A 17673-nucleotide genomic window follows, 5' to 3' on the forward strand; every position below is an offset into this window, starting at 1 on the left:
TTGCATGTAATTTAAGAAATCAAATAATCCTGCAGAGTTTGTTGGTAAAAACTATATCTAACATTCTCAAAGTGACAAAATTACAGGAATAGAGAACAGATCAGAGTCTGGGGGGGCTAAGTGGTGGGCAGGCATGACTATTAAGGAGTAACATTAGGGAGTGTCTTTATGGTGGTGGAATTCTGTGTTTTGGTTGTGGTGATGATTCCTTTAATCTACACATGTGATGCGATTTTATAGAACTACACTACTCCCCCCAAAAATGCAAGTGACAGATGTAGAGAATGGGTTTTTGGTTGCCAAGGTGGATGGGGGTAGGAGAGGGATGGGTTGGGAGTTTAGGATTAGCAGTTGCAAACTATCCTACACAGAACAGTAAACAAAAAGGTCCTACTGTATGGCACAGGGAACTCTATTCAATATCCTGTGATAAACCATCATGGAAAAGAATGTGAAAAAGAATATATATATTTATATATATATAATATATATACAACTGAATGACTTTGCTATACAGCAGATATTAACATAATGTTGTAAACCAACTATGCTTCAATAAAATAGTATTTTTATTAAAGTGCATTTGAAAACAAGTGACATCTAAACAGGGTGTGAAGATGAATTCATAGCATGGTAGCAATGTCAGTTTGCTGGTTTTGAAAATGTACTGTGACCATGTATGAGAGCATTATAGGGGGAAGCTGGGGGAAGGTGTATAAGAATTCTTTAGACTTCTTGTTAATCGCAAACTATCAACCTATTTCAAAATTAAAAATTATTTTGAAAAACATACTGCATGCAGTATGTTCTTCCCTTCTACAGCATTTCTCCACATACAGAAGCAAAATTCCTACTTGTTTGGCATTTATGGCCATATCTAAGCAGAATAAGGTTGATAATTCTTCATTTTTAAAAATTCATTTCATTAAAGTGTAGTTGATTTTCAGTGTTGTGTTACTTTCTGCTGTACACCAAAGTGATTCAGTTATACATATATACACAATCTTTTTCATATTCTTTTTCATTATGGTTTATCATAAGATGTTGGCTAGAGTTCTCCATGCTCTACAGCAGGACCTCTCCCATCAGGAAGCTTCCATAAGCCTCTTATCCTTCTCCATCAGAGGGCAGACAGACTGAAAACCACAATCACTGAAAACTAACCAATCTGATCACATAGACCACAGCCTTGTCTAACTCAATGAAACTATCAGCCATGCCGTATAGGGCCACCCAAGGCAGATGGGTCATGGTGGAGAGTTCTGACAAAATGCGGTCCACTGGAGAAGGGAATGGCAAACCACTTCAGTATTCTTGCCTTGGGAAACCCACGAACAGTATGAAAAGGCAAAAAGATAGGACACTGAAATGGTTTTATCCTATATACACTAGTTTGCATCTGCTAATCCCAAACTCCCAAACCATCCCTCCCCCATTCATTTTTTCAGTTTTAGGCAATAGCTATAAAATATTTCACTATGAAGAATAAGAATCTATCTTTTCTCCCCATTTTTTCTCTGTCTCCATCTCTCCAATAATACAATCATATTTTATCTAGATTAATAATCTGTGTTTAAAATATTATAAGTACGTGTACTAATCACAGTAAAACCAAGTATTAAATAATGATGGCTCTTCTGCATAATAATGGTTTAGCCCCAAAATTAAAAACTAATTTGGTTTTATTATTTTTCTTCATTTTCTGTGTTTAGCTCTTATTTAGTCCCCAACTCTTTGCTGATTATCTAAGTCTCCATTTGAATATTTTCACATCGACTTTATCAGGAAATTTGCAGTTTCCTGGAGACATCATAGACAGAATCTTGTCTGTGCTGGTGCTCAGCTCTTATCCGGGACCTCTGTTCACCATGAACCTACTGTGCATCTCTGTTATGTTTTTTTGAATCTTCACTTCCTGGGTCTCACAATTTCTGTCTATATTTATACCCTTGTTTGATGGCACACATCCTCAAGTATTTTTCTGAGCAAGGGTGTAGGAAGTCAATTTTTGGAGAACTTACATATTTGGAAACATTTTCTTCATTAGTAGGCTGGATATCAAATGGTAGGTTGGAAATCATTTCCCCTCTGATTTTTGAAGATTTAAAAATTTTTTCTTTCTCTAATTGTGGCAAGTATGGGGCTACTCATTGTGGTGGCTTCTCTTGTTGCAGAGAACGTGTTCTAGGAAGGGCGGGCTTCAGTAGTTGTGGCACACAGGCTTAGTTCATCCGCAGCATGTGGGATCTTCCCAGACCAGGGATCGAAGCCATGTCCCCTGCATTGGCAGGTGGATTCTTAACCACTGGACCACCAGGGAAGTCCTGAAGGTATTTTTGATCATCTTCTGGTTCCCAGAGTGACTGTGGTGAATCTTGTATCCATTCTGATCCCTGATCCTTTCTCGGCCTGGAGGACTGCAGAGTTCACCTGTCTGTATTCAGTGTCCTGAGCTATATCAGTCTTCTGTCTTGGATTCATCACCTAGTAAGTTCTTCCAATTTGGACACTACTATCCTTTCATTTGGGTAAATTTCTTTAAATTACTACATTGGTGATTCCTGCTCTCCCTTTTGTGTGTTTTTATAGTGTCCAGATGTTGAACCTCAAAGTAATTCTCTTCCATTTCTTTTTTCTTTTCTACTTCCTAAAACATATGTCTTCAATTCTATCCACCAACCATTCCACTGACTTTCCATTTCTGTGTGTGTTAGACACTCAGTCGTGTTCAACTCTGTGCAGCCTCACAGACAGTAGCCCACCAGGCCCCTCTGCCCACTGGAATTCTCCAGGCAAGAATATTAGAGTGGGTTGCCATTTCCTTCTCCAATTCTGCTATAATATTTTTTAATTTCCAAGGGCTCATTTCTTTCCCCTTTTGGGTTTACTAGATAGCAGTCTGTTTTTGTTTCATGACTGCAGTATCTTCTCTGATGGCTCTGTGAATGTGAACGATTGTGTATTTTGTTAATTTTGGTCTTTCCTTCATAGGCTATATTTTCTACAGATTTTTTTTTGCTTTATTATTTTTTTTTACTTTGTTCCCTGTGTCAAGTAGAAACTTTTCTCAGAGTCCTAAGCTTCTCGATTCTTGTTTGCTCATGTCAAGAAAAAATGAGGGCCTGAAAATCCATTAGAAGCTCTGAGTCCATGAGTGGGACTTGCTGACTACAAGCTTTGCAGAAAGGCAACCTGGCTGGCTGGTTGGAGAGGCTCCAGGATCAGTACCTGATGATCTGGAATCTGGTATTTTTCCCAGAGGGTTAAGGTCCAGCTTTGGGAATAAAGTCCCAGGAATCTCTGTGTTCAGCGTTGTGTCACATGACTCCTCACATGTTTTGGGGCATGGTAACCCGAGTCTCAGGCCTTCATGGTCCCTCAGGCCTGATGGGAAGTTTGGCAGTCACCCTGTGCAGGGAGACAGAAGGGCATCTGTATCTGGCTGCTTCATAAACATACTTTTAGCTAATCCTCCATATTTTAGCCCTCATAGACTCCCAGTTTTAGTGGTCCCACTGAGATGGGGAGATTTCATGGTCTAAACGCTTATTCTTAGCTAGCCTCGCCGACAGCTCACAACTTAGTTTGGAAGTTCAGCTGACGATTTCACCCCTTCGGACATCAGCATTCAGGTCTCCAAGTCGTTTACGGTTGCTGCATCTCTCCTCCTCATCTTTGTGGGTCTTTAGAAGTAGTCCCTTCATACTTCCCTGGTGGCCCAGTGGGTAAGAATCTGCCTGCCAGTGCAGGGGACATGAGTTCGATCCTTGGTCCAGAAAGATCACACAGGCCATGGGGCAGTCAAGCCTGTGTGCCAACTACTGAAACTCACAGGTCCTAAGCCCATGCTCCACAACAAGAGAAGCCACTGCAATGAGTAGCCCGCGCCCAACTAGAGAGTAGCCCCCTCACTGCAACCAGAGAAAGCCCGCAGGCAGTAATGAAGACTCAGTGCAACCAAAAATAAACAAGATAAAATAAAAAAAGTTAAAGACAGCAATAAAAATAGTCCCCTCAACTTAGCTTTAAATGGAATTTGGGACGAAAGGAGAAGTAGGTATTTGTGTTCAATCTGCTATTTTTCTCACCAGTTTATTGATGGGAAGACTGAGGTTCAGAAAGGCTAAGAGATGTGGCCAAAACAACAATTCTAAGAGAAGCACTTTGCCTTTTTTAAAAGTCCGTGGATAGTGTATTCAGCCAAGCTTATTTCCAAAAGAGACCTGGCAGGTCACATGAAGCAGGTCGGGGACCTCCTTGGAGCAATACAACAATAACATTTATTAAGTGCTTGTTGTATACCCGGCACTGTTCTGATTTCTTTATATATGTTATTAATAATACATTTCATCATCACAACAGCTTTATAGCGTAGTTTACTATTAACATATCCATTTACAGAGGAAGAAAGTAAGACACAAAGAGTTTATTATTTACCCAAAGTCACATAGCTACAAAGTGGAGAAAGCAGCATGTACACCTCCACCAGGGTTTCACACTTGGAACTTGTTAACCCATGTTGGGGAACACTGTTCAGTGCCTTGGGAGGCTCTTTTAGCTGCTCCCTAGATGCCAGCCCTACCCCCATTGGTCGAGACAGCCAAAAATGTCTCCAGACATTGGCACGTGGTCCCTGCAGGACAGAGTCACCCCTGATTGAGAATGACTAGCCTGTGCAGACGTGCTTTTCTCCTGACCCCTTGGCTGTGCTACTCCTTGGTTTGGGGTCTGTCGGGGGGCCCCCTTCCCTCATCAGATCTGAACAGCAAATTCCACGATTCCTGGGTCTATGGGTAGATCCCCTCCCACTCCAAGCACCAATCCTCATCCTACCCCTCTGGGACGCCATGTCTGTCTGTGCCACTGGATATGAAAAAAAGCAGAAAAATGAAACAGCAGGGTGCTCAGCTGAGCAGAGCATGGGCGCATTTGGAAAGGCCGAGTCATTAATCTCTCGGCTCTCTCTCTTGCCCTCTTCATCCTCGCAGAGCCAAAGTGAAGAAGGGGGTGAACATCCTGAGCACGCGGATCAGCGAGCCTCGGCAGTGGGACGTCAAGCAGGAGATGGGGAACGGAGGCAAACACGCCACCACCGCCGTGGTATGTCAGCGGCTGGCGCCAGGCGCGCGCAACAGGTAAGAGGGAGGGGCTCCCTCTCTATTGGTGACCCAGGCTTCCAAGACCCGTTCTCTGCCTAAGAGCCCTACCTTAGACGCACATTAACCACTGCTTAGTGGAGCTGTCACACCTTGGTTTGGCAATTTGGACACCCTTACATCACCAGCAGGGCCTTTTGGCATCTCCGGTAGGAAGGGCAGGGCCCTGATTCCCAGGGTCTCTCCTCTTCGGGTTTTGAAACAGAGGTTAGTTTGCAAGGTCTAGTCTGCTTTGTGCAGGCTTATTTATTCTCCTCATCTACACTCATGTCCTGGAGGCTGTGTCATCTCCGGTTGCCCTTGCTTATCAGAGGCTGCTTTCATATAACGTGTTCGCCGTTTGCACAAAGGGTGTGATTTTGTGATTTATACTAAGAAATAAATATTTGATTTTCGTGCCTGTTCCTGGCATAGAGCTCTGAAAACCCTTGGACTTTCCCAGGATGAGAGCATCAAGGTGTCTGTTGTTTATGTTAATAAGGTGACTTTTGGAAAGGCTCCTATTCACCTTAAGATGCAGGCTGGTTGCCAGGGGAACCAAGGCTGTGATTAGAAGGCTGGAGTGTTCAATCCCACCTCCCGGTCTCCTGGGAGGAGAGGGGGACTGAAGACTGAGTTCAGTAGCCAGTGGCCAATATGAGTTAATCAATGGTGCTCATGGAATGAAGCCTCTTTGAAAACAAAACAAAGCAAAAAGACTGAGTTTGGAGAGCTTCTGGGGTGGTGATCAGGTGGAGACTTAGGGACAGTAGCGCCTGGAGAGAGCCTGGAAACTTGGCCCCTTTCCCCCTACCTCGCCCTGTGCGTGTCTTTCATCTGGCTATTCCTGAGTTATAGCCTTTCATAATAACCAGTATTTTAGTAAGTGAAGTGTTTCTCTGAGTTCTGTGAGCCACTCTAACTAATTAATGGAACCTAAGGAGGGGGTCATGGGATCCTTCGATCTATAGTTGATCGATCTATAATCGACCGGTCAGAAGCACAGGTGACAAGCTGGGCTTGCAGTTGGTATCTGAAGGTGAGAGCAGTCTCATGGAACTGAGCCCTCAACCTTTGGGATCAGACACTATCTGTCGGTAGAGAGTGTCAGAATTGAGTGGAATTGTAGGACAGCCAGCTGGTCAGAGAATTGCATAGTGGTGGTGGAAAAAAAAGACACACATCAGAACTGGTGTCAGGATCATCAAGGATTAGACCTAGTCTTCAGTGAGGAGGAATATAAAAATGAAAGGTGACTCTCAGTGGCAACAATGCATAAAGGATGCTCTGTGAGCTTCTAGATAGACATCCTGGATTATTTAACATAATTGCTTTCTGTGTATAAAATCAACACTTACTCATCTGAGAATATTTGTGAAAATAGTTAGACAAGAAAGAAACTAAAATAATATATCAATATCTCTTCTGCCTAGGGACTTCCCAGGTGGTGCTAATGGTAATGAACCAACCTGCTAATGCAGGAGATATAAGAGACATGGGTTCGATTCCTGGATCGGGAAGATCCCCTGAAGGCATGGCAACCCACTCCAGTATTCTTGCCTGGAAAATTACATAGACAGAGGAGCCTGGTTGGCTACAGTCCATAGGGTCTTGCAAAGACAGACACAACTGAAGTGACTTAATATGCACACATACATCTACCTAAGGATAATCCGCTGCTAATACGTTGGTTCATTTTCTTCTCACATTTTATGCATAGATAACATTTATGTATAATAAATATATAGTAGATTTATTTTTTAACAAATCTAGTATCATAATATATATCCTGTTGTTTAATATCCTAAATATTTCACACACACACACACACACACACACACACACGTGTGTGTGCTCAGTCGCTCAATAGTGTCCGACTCTGTGGCCCCATGGACTGTAGCCCACCTCTGTCCATGGGATTCTTCAGGCAAGAATACTGGAGTGGGTTGCCATGCCCTCTCCAGGGGATCTTCCTGACTCGGGGATCGAACTTGCGTCTCTTGCATCTCCTGCATCAGCAGGTGGATTCTTTGCCACCAGTGCTGCCACGACCAATATGTATACATGTGTACAAAAATACATAGTCGACTTGTCCATTTCTCTTTTGCTTAAGGTGGCTTCTTAGACTCAAAAAGTTTGATCATTTTTTCGGGCCCTTGATACAGTTTGTCAGCGTCTTTTCTTAAGGGATTAGCACTAGAGGAAGAAATATCCAGCTCCATTACTGGACATATTTTCTTCAGTGAACACTTCAAGGCTGCCAAGAAAAACTCTGCAAATGCTCCACTTCGTTTAAAAACACCCAGTTCTTTTATCTGTAAAACCTCTTCCTCCATCCTGCCTTCAGTGTGCAGCCAGAAAACACATCTGGTGTCCTGAACAGCTTACTAGATCAGACACCAGCCTTCACCATCATGCTCCCAAGAAAGATCTTTAGTACATCTGGGGTGAGGGCTAGGTGTCCAAATGTCTCAACTTGCGAAAACATGGCCAGAAGGAGATGTGTGCATGGGTCCCTTGCTCTAAGCAGGAGATCAGAAATTGAATTAAATCTCCTGAATCAAATGCACATAAAATCTAATTAACCCCACAAGATTAGTGTTGATTATGCAGATTAAAGGGAATGTGTTCATTAACAGGCAGTGGATTTATGTATGTAAATAGCTCTTTAAAAAAAAAAGGTTTATTTTCATTTATTTATTTATTTATTTATTTATGGCTATGCTGGGTCTTCTTTGCTGCACTGAGGCTTTCTTTAGTTGCAACAAGTGGAGGCTACTCTCTAGTTGCAGTGTACAGGCTTCTCTTGTTGTGGAGCACAAAACTCCAGGGCACAGGCTCAGTAGTTGTGGTGCTCAGGCTTAGCTGTCCTATGGCATGTGAAATCTTCCCAGACTGGGATTAAAGCCATGGCCCCTGCCTTGGCAGGAGGAATCCTGACCACTTTGACACCTGGGAAACTGTGAGGATATCTCACTAGGCTATAATCACTGTGTTGGCCAGGCTTGGTCGGTCTCATCTGAAGTCTCAAGTGGGGAAGAATCCATTCCCTAGCTCATGTGGCTGTTGGCAGGATTCAGGTTCAAGGACTGCTGGACAGAGGATGTCAGTATCTAGTTCCTCGCTGGGTATCCCTCTCCATCAGGGCAAGCACCTGGAATGATGCAGGGAGAAAGAAAATGCCAGCAAATGGAAGTCATAGTATTTTATAACCTAATCTTGCAAGTGACATATTGGTTATGTCTTATTTCATTAGCGATCTGGGTTCCATTCAAGGGGAGGTGATGACCAAGGGGAGGGTGGATGAGTACCAGGAGATGGGGATGACTGGGAGTCATTTCACACTGCCTGCCTCACCTCAAATACTCTTCAAATTGAGGAGGACTTGTCTGTGAACTCTCCCAGGACAGAAGGAAAGAATTGAATATGCAGAGATAAAGCATGATGGCATTCCAAGCACAGGAGGAAGATGGCAAATATTTAGATGTGTGAGGGTGAGTGATGGTCCTGGGGTGGAAGTAACACCATAAGGAGTTTCAGGGATTAGTTTGGAAGGTTAAGCTTGGCCCTCTCATAGCAGGATGTGAATTACAGACCCATAGTTTAACCTGGCATTTCCTGAGTTGTTTATCTCCTACCCTAATCTTCCAATCGATTTACCCTTTTAATTCGACTTAAGCCAGTTGATTGAAAGGGAAATTTTATGGTTCTACCTGTATTAGTGAGAGTTCTTAGATACTCCTAGAGTGATGATTCTGACTTATTTCAGCAGAAGAGGGATTTATTCAAAGGATATTGCTGGGAAGGCTGTAGAATCAGCTCAGAAAATGGTCAACATCAGCAGAATCTTAGCAACAGCCAAAAACTCGTCCCAAATGGTACTTTATTATGTACCACTTAAACTACTACTCAAGAGTTTTCTCTTTTATAATATTTATTTTCATTTATTTATTTATTTTGCTGTGCCGGGTCTTAGTTGTGACACACGGGATCTTTAGTTGCAGCATGTGGGATCTAGTTCTCTTACCAGGGATTGAACCCAGCCCCACTGCATTGGAAGCTTGGAGTCTTAACCACTGGACCACCAGGTAAACCCAAGAGTTTTCTGTAAATCATCTATGTATTGCTCTCGTTTTTAAAAGTTTCCCTTCATTCTTAGTAATAATGACCTTGAAATCGTATATGTAAGTTAGTTTCTAATATGCATTACAATAAGTACAAAACTATAAGAATGGTTTAAAGTCATTTCCTTGGTGATTAGAACAGGGGCATCATTTATGCATATTCTTATCATAATAGGGAATATAGCCAATGAGTCACCCAGTGTGGTGGTCACTGCCCTATTCAGGTTCCTCTTGAAACCTTTACATTGCCTCTCTGCACCTATGTGAGTGTATTAGTCAGCTAGAGTTGCTGTAACAAACTGGATATTACAGCACAAACTGTTACACCACAAACTGGGTGGCTTATACCGCGCACATTGATCCTTTCACCATTCCAGAGGCCAGAAGTCCAAGATCAAGTTGCTGTCAGTATTGGTTTCTGGCGAGCCCTCTCTTCCTGGCCTTCTTGCCATGTCCTCGTATGGTCTTTCCACTGTGTGTCCATTTGGAAAGAGAGAGCTCAGATGTCGCTTCCTCTTCTGGTCGGGACACTAGTCTGGTCAGATTGGGACCCCATCCTTATAACTCCATGTAGCCTTAATTATATGTATTTTTCAAGGTTTGTTAAACAAGGAGCTGATTTATTTCAGATTTCCCAATAATATTTGATACAGTGTAACTTCTACATCTAAAGAGGGTCCAGAATTTTTCCTGTCTACCTCCTATTTTTTCTTTGTGGCAAAATATACATAACATAAAATTTACTACTTTAACCATTTTAAGAGCAGAGTTCTATGGCATTAAATGCATCACATTGTTGTGCAATTATTACCACTATCCAGCTCTAGAACTTTTCCATTTTTCGGAACTGAAACTCTGTGCCCATTAAACAAAGCCATTCCCCACTCCCCCTTCCCCCCAACCCTTGCTACCCTTGTTCTGCTTTGACTCCCTGAATTTGACTATTCTAGATGCCTCATATAGGTGGAATCACACAATATTTGTCCTTGTGTGCTGGGTTATTTCATTTAGCATAATCCCTTTAAGGTTCATCCATGTTACAGCAGGTGTCAAATTATCTTCCTTCTTAAGGCTGAATACTATTCCATTGTATGATATATGTGTACATATTGTTGATTTACTTCGTTGTACACCAGTCACTAACACAGCATTGTAAAGCAACTCTGTGCATGCATGCTAAGTTACTTCAGCCATGTCTGACTCTTCGTGGCCCTATGGACAGTAGTCCGCCAGGCTCCTCTGTCCATGGAGCTCTCCAAGCAAGAATACTGCAGTGGGTTGCTGTGCCCTCCTCCAGGGGATCTTCCCAACCTAGGGATCGAATCTGCGGCTCCTGTGGCTCCTGAGGATCCTGCATTATAGGGGGATTCTTTACCACTGAGCCACTGGAGATGCCCAAAGCAACTATACCCCTCCCCTTAAAAAACCATGAGTTAATTACATTTTTAAACCCTTGTTTCTAAATGCTGTCACATCGAGTGTTAAGGTCCCCACATATGAATGTTGCAGTCGGGAGACACAATTCCATCTGTAACACTTGATCTGAAAGCCTGCACCTGCATTCTTCATATCAGTACCCGGAGCCTCTGGGACCCTTTTGCATGTTCATGAAGATTTCTGGGAAAGCCTGGGAGTTCTCTTCTTCCCAGGGCAGTCCTTGCAAATGATGGGTGAATGTGGAGCTTGAAAGCCACGCTCCCTCTCCCGTGGTACAGAGGACTCTGAATGGTGACTGATAGCCAAGGTTCCCACAGGAGCAGAATAAGGCTGGGACTTTTCCTGAAATCATACCTTTCCCTTGCATGAATTGTTCCTCTCTCCCTTACCAGTTTTTCCTGGAAAAACTTCCCTTCTCCATCACTTACAAGTGAATCCTCATCTTAGGGTTTGCTTCTAACAAACCCAACTTGTTATTCTCAGAAATGTAAAGGCCCCTGCTTCCTTCCCTGGGGAAACAACCTCTTCTATATACAGTTGGGAGGGAGAACTTGGTAGGAAGACCATCCATTAAAACAGCTGTTTCAATGGAGCACTTTTCTCCTGAAGTCCAGCAGCTCTGAAGCATCCTGTTCACTCTTTCCTGAAGCCACATCCAAAAGCCCTCAGATCCAGGAAAATAGCTTACACGTGGTCCAAACACACGCCTAACTGTGTTGAGTTTAGTTTCCACTCCTCCGAGATCAATGTTGTAGCAGTCTGAGCATCTCAGCAATCACACAACATCAGCGCACAGCCTACTCGATTGTACTTCATCCATCCGGACTGTGAGGCCAATGGAGCAATTAACATCATCTCTGAACCCGATAACTCTAAGTGAAACAAGCACAAATCCAATGCCTCTTTGCAGGCAAAGAGGATGAAAAGCACAGGGAATACATTTTGTGGTTTTCTTGAGTGTAAGTTTTATTGTTGCAGTTTTGTGGGTTTTGTTTTTGTTTTGGGGGAGGGGTTGTTTGTTTCTTGGGGGCTGGGCAGTGGCATGCAAAATCTTAGTTACCTGACCAGGGATTGAACCCATGCCCCCTGCAGTGGAAGTGTGGAGACTCAATCACTGAAAATCCCTAAGGGTGCATTCCTTGAGAGGCATCTTCTACTTGCTCTTTTTTCTCCCTTCCACATTCTGAGGCTTTTCCAAACCTGGGGTTTAGGCTCATCTGAACATCAGAGGATCAAGAATTTCATAAAGCCTGGGAAGTAGGTCTGTTATGGAAGGAGGGCACAGTTGAGTCCAGGCTCCACAAGTTTATACCATGCTTTTCCCCTAAGTTTCTCTGAGCCTTACTCTCTCAAGTTCATTCCTTCAAGAGAAATGCCAAAAATTAGAATTTTCTGTAAACTGTGGGCATTCTTTATTTAAATTTTACCTATTTAACTTTTTTGAAATATAGTTGATTTACAATTTTAATTTCTGCTTACAGCAAAGCGATACACTTATACATATATGTGTGTCTTTATATATATACATTCTTTCATGTTCTTTTCCATTACTGTTTATTACAGCATACTGAATATAGTTCTCTGTGCTGTCTAGTAAGACCTTGCTGTTTATCCATACTGTATATAATAGTTTGCATCTGCTAACCCCAGCCTCCCAGTCCTTCCCTCCTCTACACCCCCTTTCCCCTGGCAACCGTCAATCTGTTTTCTATGTCTGTGAATCTGTTTCTGTTTCATAGACAAGTTCATTTGTGTCATATTTTAGATTCCACATGTAAGTGATACCATATGATATTTGTTTTCCTCTTCCTGACTTCACTTAGTATAATCTCTAGTTGCATCCACGTTGCTACAAATACTGGAGTGGATTGCCATTTCCTTCTCCAGGGGATCTTCCCAACCTAGGGATCGAACACCAGATCTCCTGCATTTTGGGCAGATTCTTTACCATCTGAGACACCAGGGAAGCCCACAAGTGGCATTATTTCATTCTTTTTATGGCCATGTAATATTCCACTGTGTGTATGTACCTCATCTTCTTTATTCATTCATCTATTGATGAACATTTAAATTGTTCCCATGTCTTGGCTATTGTAAATAATGCTGCCATAAACATAGGAGTGCATGTATCTTCTCGAGTTTTGTCTGTATATGTGCCCAGGAGTGGGATTGCAAGATCATTTGGTAATTCCATTTTTAGTTTTCTGAGAAACCTCCATACAGTTTTCCACAGTGGCTGCAACAATTTACATTCTCACCAACAGTGTACTAATCTTCCCTTTTCTCCACACCCTCTCTAGCATTTATTATTTGCAGATTTTTTGATGATGGCCATTCTGACTGTTATGAGGTGATAGATACCTCATCGTAGTTTTGATTTGCATTTCTCTGATCATTGGCAGTACTGAGCATTCTTTCACGTGCCAGCTGATGGGCGTTCTTTTAAGTTAACTGGTAACTCCATATTGGGGATCTTCTGTGGCTCTAAGTGAGACTGACTCCCCCACGAGGGTCACTGAGTCCCACCTGCAAGCCCCCCAACCTGGCCACACACACCTGTGCTGTTATCTCCTGAACACCTGTATTTATTCACTTATGCGTTTCAAAAGTTCCATATTCGATTTTATTTTTTTAAAACATTAGCATTCATTCAGGGGGAATGTATCTCTCTGGGGAAGCAAACACATTACCTCAAAAATAGAAACTTAAATAACAGTAATATTCTGTATGTTTTGTAATGCTTGACAACATACAAAATAATACTCTGTATTTCACAGTTCCCGGCATTTTACAAAATGCTTTGTGTACGTTATTTCAGGAACTCTTTCTCATGGTTTCAGGAACTGAGATTCACGCCACTGGGCAGATAGAGAAAAGAAATAAAGACACTCAGAGGCAGAAAGCATCCACTTGGACATTTGTGCAAATGATTTTTTTTTTAATGTTTGCTTCTAAAATAACCTTCCTGTCTATAAGTACACAGGAAAATCTCATATTCATTATGTGAATTAAAATTCAATATACAGGGACAGATATTACTGATGTCTGTGTTCATGCCCTCTGTCGCTTAGTCGTGTCCACTTCTTTGTGACCCCAAGGACTGTAGCCCTCCAGGCCTCTCTACCCATGGAATTTTCCAGGCAAGGATACTGAAGGGGGTTGCCATATCCTCCTCCAGGGGCTTGCTGTCTAGCTGGCTGGTATTACCAACAGAAAGCTTGGCACTTGACCTTGGGGTTAGAGATTAGCAAATACCCAGGTGATATTAAAGATGCACTAGTCCCAGATGGAGACGTTCTCTTTTTTCCCTCCTTTATCTTTTATTTTCTTCAGTGCCCTATGTCACTTATAATCAGAAACATGTATTAAAAACACATTTTAAACCCATATTCCTGAGACTTCCCTGGTGTTCCAATGGTTGAGACCTTGCCTTCCAATACAGGGAGTGCGGGTTTGACCCCTGGTTGGGAAACTAAGGTCTCTCATGGCCAAAAGACCAAAACATAAAACAGAAGCAATATTGTAACAAATTCAATAAGGACTTTAAAAACAGCCTACATCAAAAAAAGTCTTTTTAAACAATTAAGAAAATAAACCCATATTCCACATCTTATGTAACTATTACCATAAATATAAATGGAAGTAGTAGTGTTAGTCACTCAGTCATTGACTCTTTGCGACCCCATGGACTGTATGTAGCTGGCCAGGCTCCTTTTGTCTGTAGAATTCTCCAGGCTAGAGTACTGGAGTGGGTTGCCATTCTCTTCTCCAGGGGACCTTCCTAACCAAGGGATTGGACCCCAGCCTATAGCATTGCTGGCAAATTCTTTATCATCTGAGCCACTAGGGAAGCCCCATAAATATAAATACTTTTATACGTATACTTTTATACAGTTGCCATCAGTCTGTGACAGAGCCTCTTTCATAACTCAACATGGCCAAAGTCCTTTGCCTGCCCCAAACTTAATTTGTTAATTATCTGCCTAACAACTTATTAAGTAGATGAACCTGAATTAATTTAGAGAGCCCTATATTGTAAGGCTTCTTGGTGGTGTGTTCCTACCTATTTCATATAAATAAATCAGTGGTGTACATTTTCATGACTATATAGTACCTTCCCATCCCTCTCTTCCTAGGAGATTACAGAGGGTCTAGAGATGCTGCAGGTGATACTTGCAAACCCAGGTTACAGATGTGGGTGGTCAGCTGCCAGCTGAAAGGGTGCCCACATGGAAGTCAGACCATTTAACCAGGGGCTGCTGACTTAAGGCAGCCAGACAGGTAACCTTGCATGCTGGGAGAGGTAGCTGGAGGGCAGGAAGGACTGCATCCACTGAGGGGAGGCTGGAAACTTCCCAGCTGAGAACATAGGCCCAGTGTTGCCTGACCTCTGGATTTTTCTAGAACAGCTGAAAACCCAGACTGTCCTAGAAAATTTCTCGATTTTTAAAAGTTCGGATACTTAAAATCACTGTGCCGATCAAACAGAAGGAATATTGTTCAGGAAAATAGTCCATCAGCAAGTGAATTGTGCAAAAGTGGCCAGTTTGAGCCCGTCGTACGTTACACTTTGGATAAAATCATGCCTGTCTTCTTTAGGGGGTTAATTGCCTGTATCTTCGAGGCATCAAATTGACAGCAAAATAGCCCTCCTGGGCGTGGATGGTGTGTCTCTTTAGGAGGGACTTATAAGTGAGGCCAGGCCTTTCAAAGACTCAGCTCACCTTCATGGTATACCACATACAGGAGCCCTTCTAAACAGATCAAGTGGCATGACACACTTTTGGTTCTAGCACCTGTTATAAACTCACCTCTATCCTCCCGTACCTTGTTCTCACTCACCATTTACCTTCATTAAGCATCAGCCCTACCAGGAAACCTGTCTGGGACATGGTATTTCCTCCTTTCCAGCCAGCATCCCCCAGCCGGGCTAGACAGGGGATATCCTCTGGGTCCATGCACTTCCCTAGAAAAACCCAGTGATGCTCATCTTACTCTTCCTTTTGCCCAGAGCAACAGCTGCTGCCGCCGCCGCCAAGCCCCTCAGTCATCACACTTCAGGGATGCTCTCCCTCTGGAGGAGATTAGGTCACTCAGGCAGGTCATAAAAGGAGAAGGGCTTTTCCAAAAGCAAAGATCATTGAAAACTGAAAACGGTGAATAAGATGCCCATTGGTATTCTTTTTAGCAGCCTCAATCACAGACCTTCCTTCTATTCACAGCTCTTTGTTTTAGGGAATTCTGGAGCATGCTTAGAGCTGCTGCATGTAAACACTTTCAGCAGAGCTTCTGGGAATGATCCACGAAGATAATCTGCTTTTCCCTGAAAGAAATGGCCCAGACTGAGTTCCTTCTTTACAAGCTATTTGAAGATAGCACAGAAAATCTGCAAAGCAAACTCCCTTGAATGAAAACCACCCAGTCAATGAGGTGAAGCCTGCTTTTCAGGCCCCCCAAGGAAGAAGTCGAAAGCATCCTGACTCAGCCCACCCTAAACTCATAGCAGGCTCCTGTCAATCTCTGTGGCAGAGAATTTATTGACATACATATTGTGTGTTCTCTGTAAAATATTCACTTTCCTCCCACTTTCAGCTGTGACAAAGGTTAAGACACAAGATGGTTGTGGTTATTGGTATTTTCTGTGATTTATAGAAGCTAAACTCTCCCAAGGGAACTTGCTGGAAGCCCCCAGCGGTGGGGGAACAGGAAGAGAAGAGGCTTGAAGGTGCTTGAGAAAAGAAGAGGTTTTCCTTGGAGACCCAAGAACTGGTTCTGTCATCGAACCTTGATCTGATGTCTGAAATGGGCATTTGTTCTCCTTTTCCCTGGTGCTGTTTAAAATCAGAGCATCCAATCATAGTAAGTGAAGTAAATCAGACAGAGAAAGACAAATACCATGTGATATCACTTATATGTGGAATCTAGAATATGACACAAATGAACTTATTTAAAAAACAGAAAACAAACTCACAGAGAAAACAAATTTATGGTTACCAAAGGAGAAAAGGGGGAGAGAGGGATAAATTAGGAGTTTGGGATGAACATATACACACTGCTATATATAAAGTAGATAAACAACAAGGACCTACTGTATAGTTCAGGGAATGGCATTCAATAGCTTGTTATAAGGGAAACAAATCCTTTAAACTGAGGAATAGTTGATTTACAGTGTTTCAGGTATACAACAAAGTGATATGTTGTATGTATGTTTCAGGTGTAATATATACTATATATAGATACATCACATGATATATATGTGTATATATGTTTTGGCCTCCCCATATACTGTAAATATTAATATATAATATAATGTGCTGTGCTTTGTCACTCAGTCGTGTCTGATTCTTTGCGACCCCATGGACTATAGACCCTCCAGGCTCCTCTGTCCTTTGGGATTTCCCAGGCAAGAACACTAGAGTGGGTTGCCATGCCCTCCTCCAGGATGTATATATGACATATATATTATATATTTATATAATATAGGTATATATACATACACACACACACACACACATATATATATATGTGTATTTATATATGTTTTGAGCTTCCCCAATGGCTCAGCAGGTGAAGAATCTGCCTGCTCCTATTGATAATTGTCCACTGTTAACAACCTAGGCTTAAGGCATATGAATCACAGGTTAACTTTGATTATATCTTTCTTTTCCTTTGTTCAGACTAGTTGCAGGGAATTTGGGGAGGTGGGTTTGGGCATGTACACTTAGGGTATATAAGGTTTTCACTAAAACTGTTTGGGGTTCTTGGCTAAGAGAAGACTCTGCCCTGGGCCCACCGATATAATAAACTGCACTCCACAAAAAAAAAAAAAAAAAAAAACAATCTGCCTGCAGTGGAGGAGGAACAGGAGACGCAGGCTCAATCCCTGGGTGGGGAAGACCCCCTGGAGAAGGAAATAGCAACCATTCCCGTATTCTCACCTGAAAGATCCCATGGACAGAGGAGCCTGGCGGGCTACA

The 17673-nt window shown here is 42.4% G+C and overlaps 1 protein-coding gene across 1 annotated transcript in view; it reads left to right on the top strand.

Annotated features, from left to right (window-relative positions):
* The window catches only part of TMEM132C (transmembrane protein 132C), a 563174-nt gene that overhangs the window by 400649 nt on the left and 144852 nt on the right, over positions 1–17673 (top strand). Inside the window, exon 4 of the mRNA XM_061140702.1 lies at positions 4989–5135. Coding sequence (XP_060996685.1) covers positions 4989–5135 — 147 coding nt within the window. The remainder of the gene's footprint in view (positions 1–4988; positions 5136–17673) is intronic.

This window comes from Dama dama, chromosome 5 (assembly GCF_033118175.1).
Source record: "Dama dama isolate Ldn47 chromosome 5, ASM3311817v1, whole genome shotgun sequence".
NCBI classification, from domain to species: Eukaryota; Metazoa; Chordata; class Mammalia; order Artiodactyla; family Cervidae; genus Dama; species Dama dama.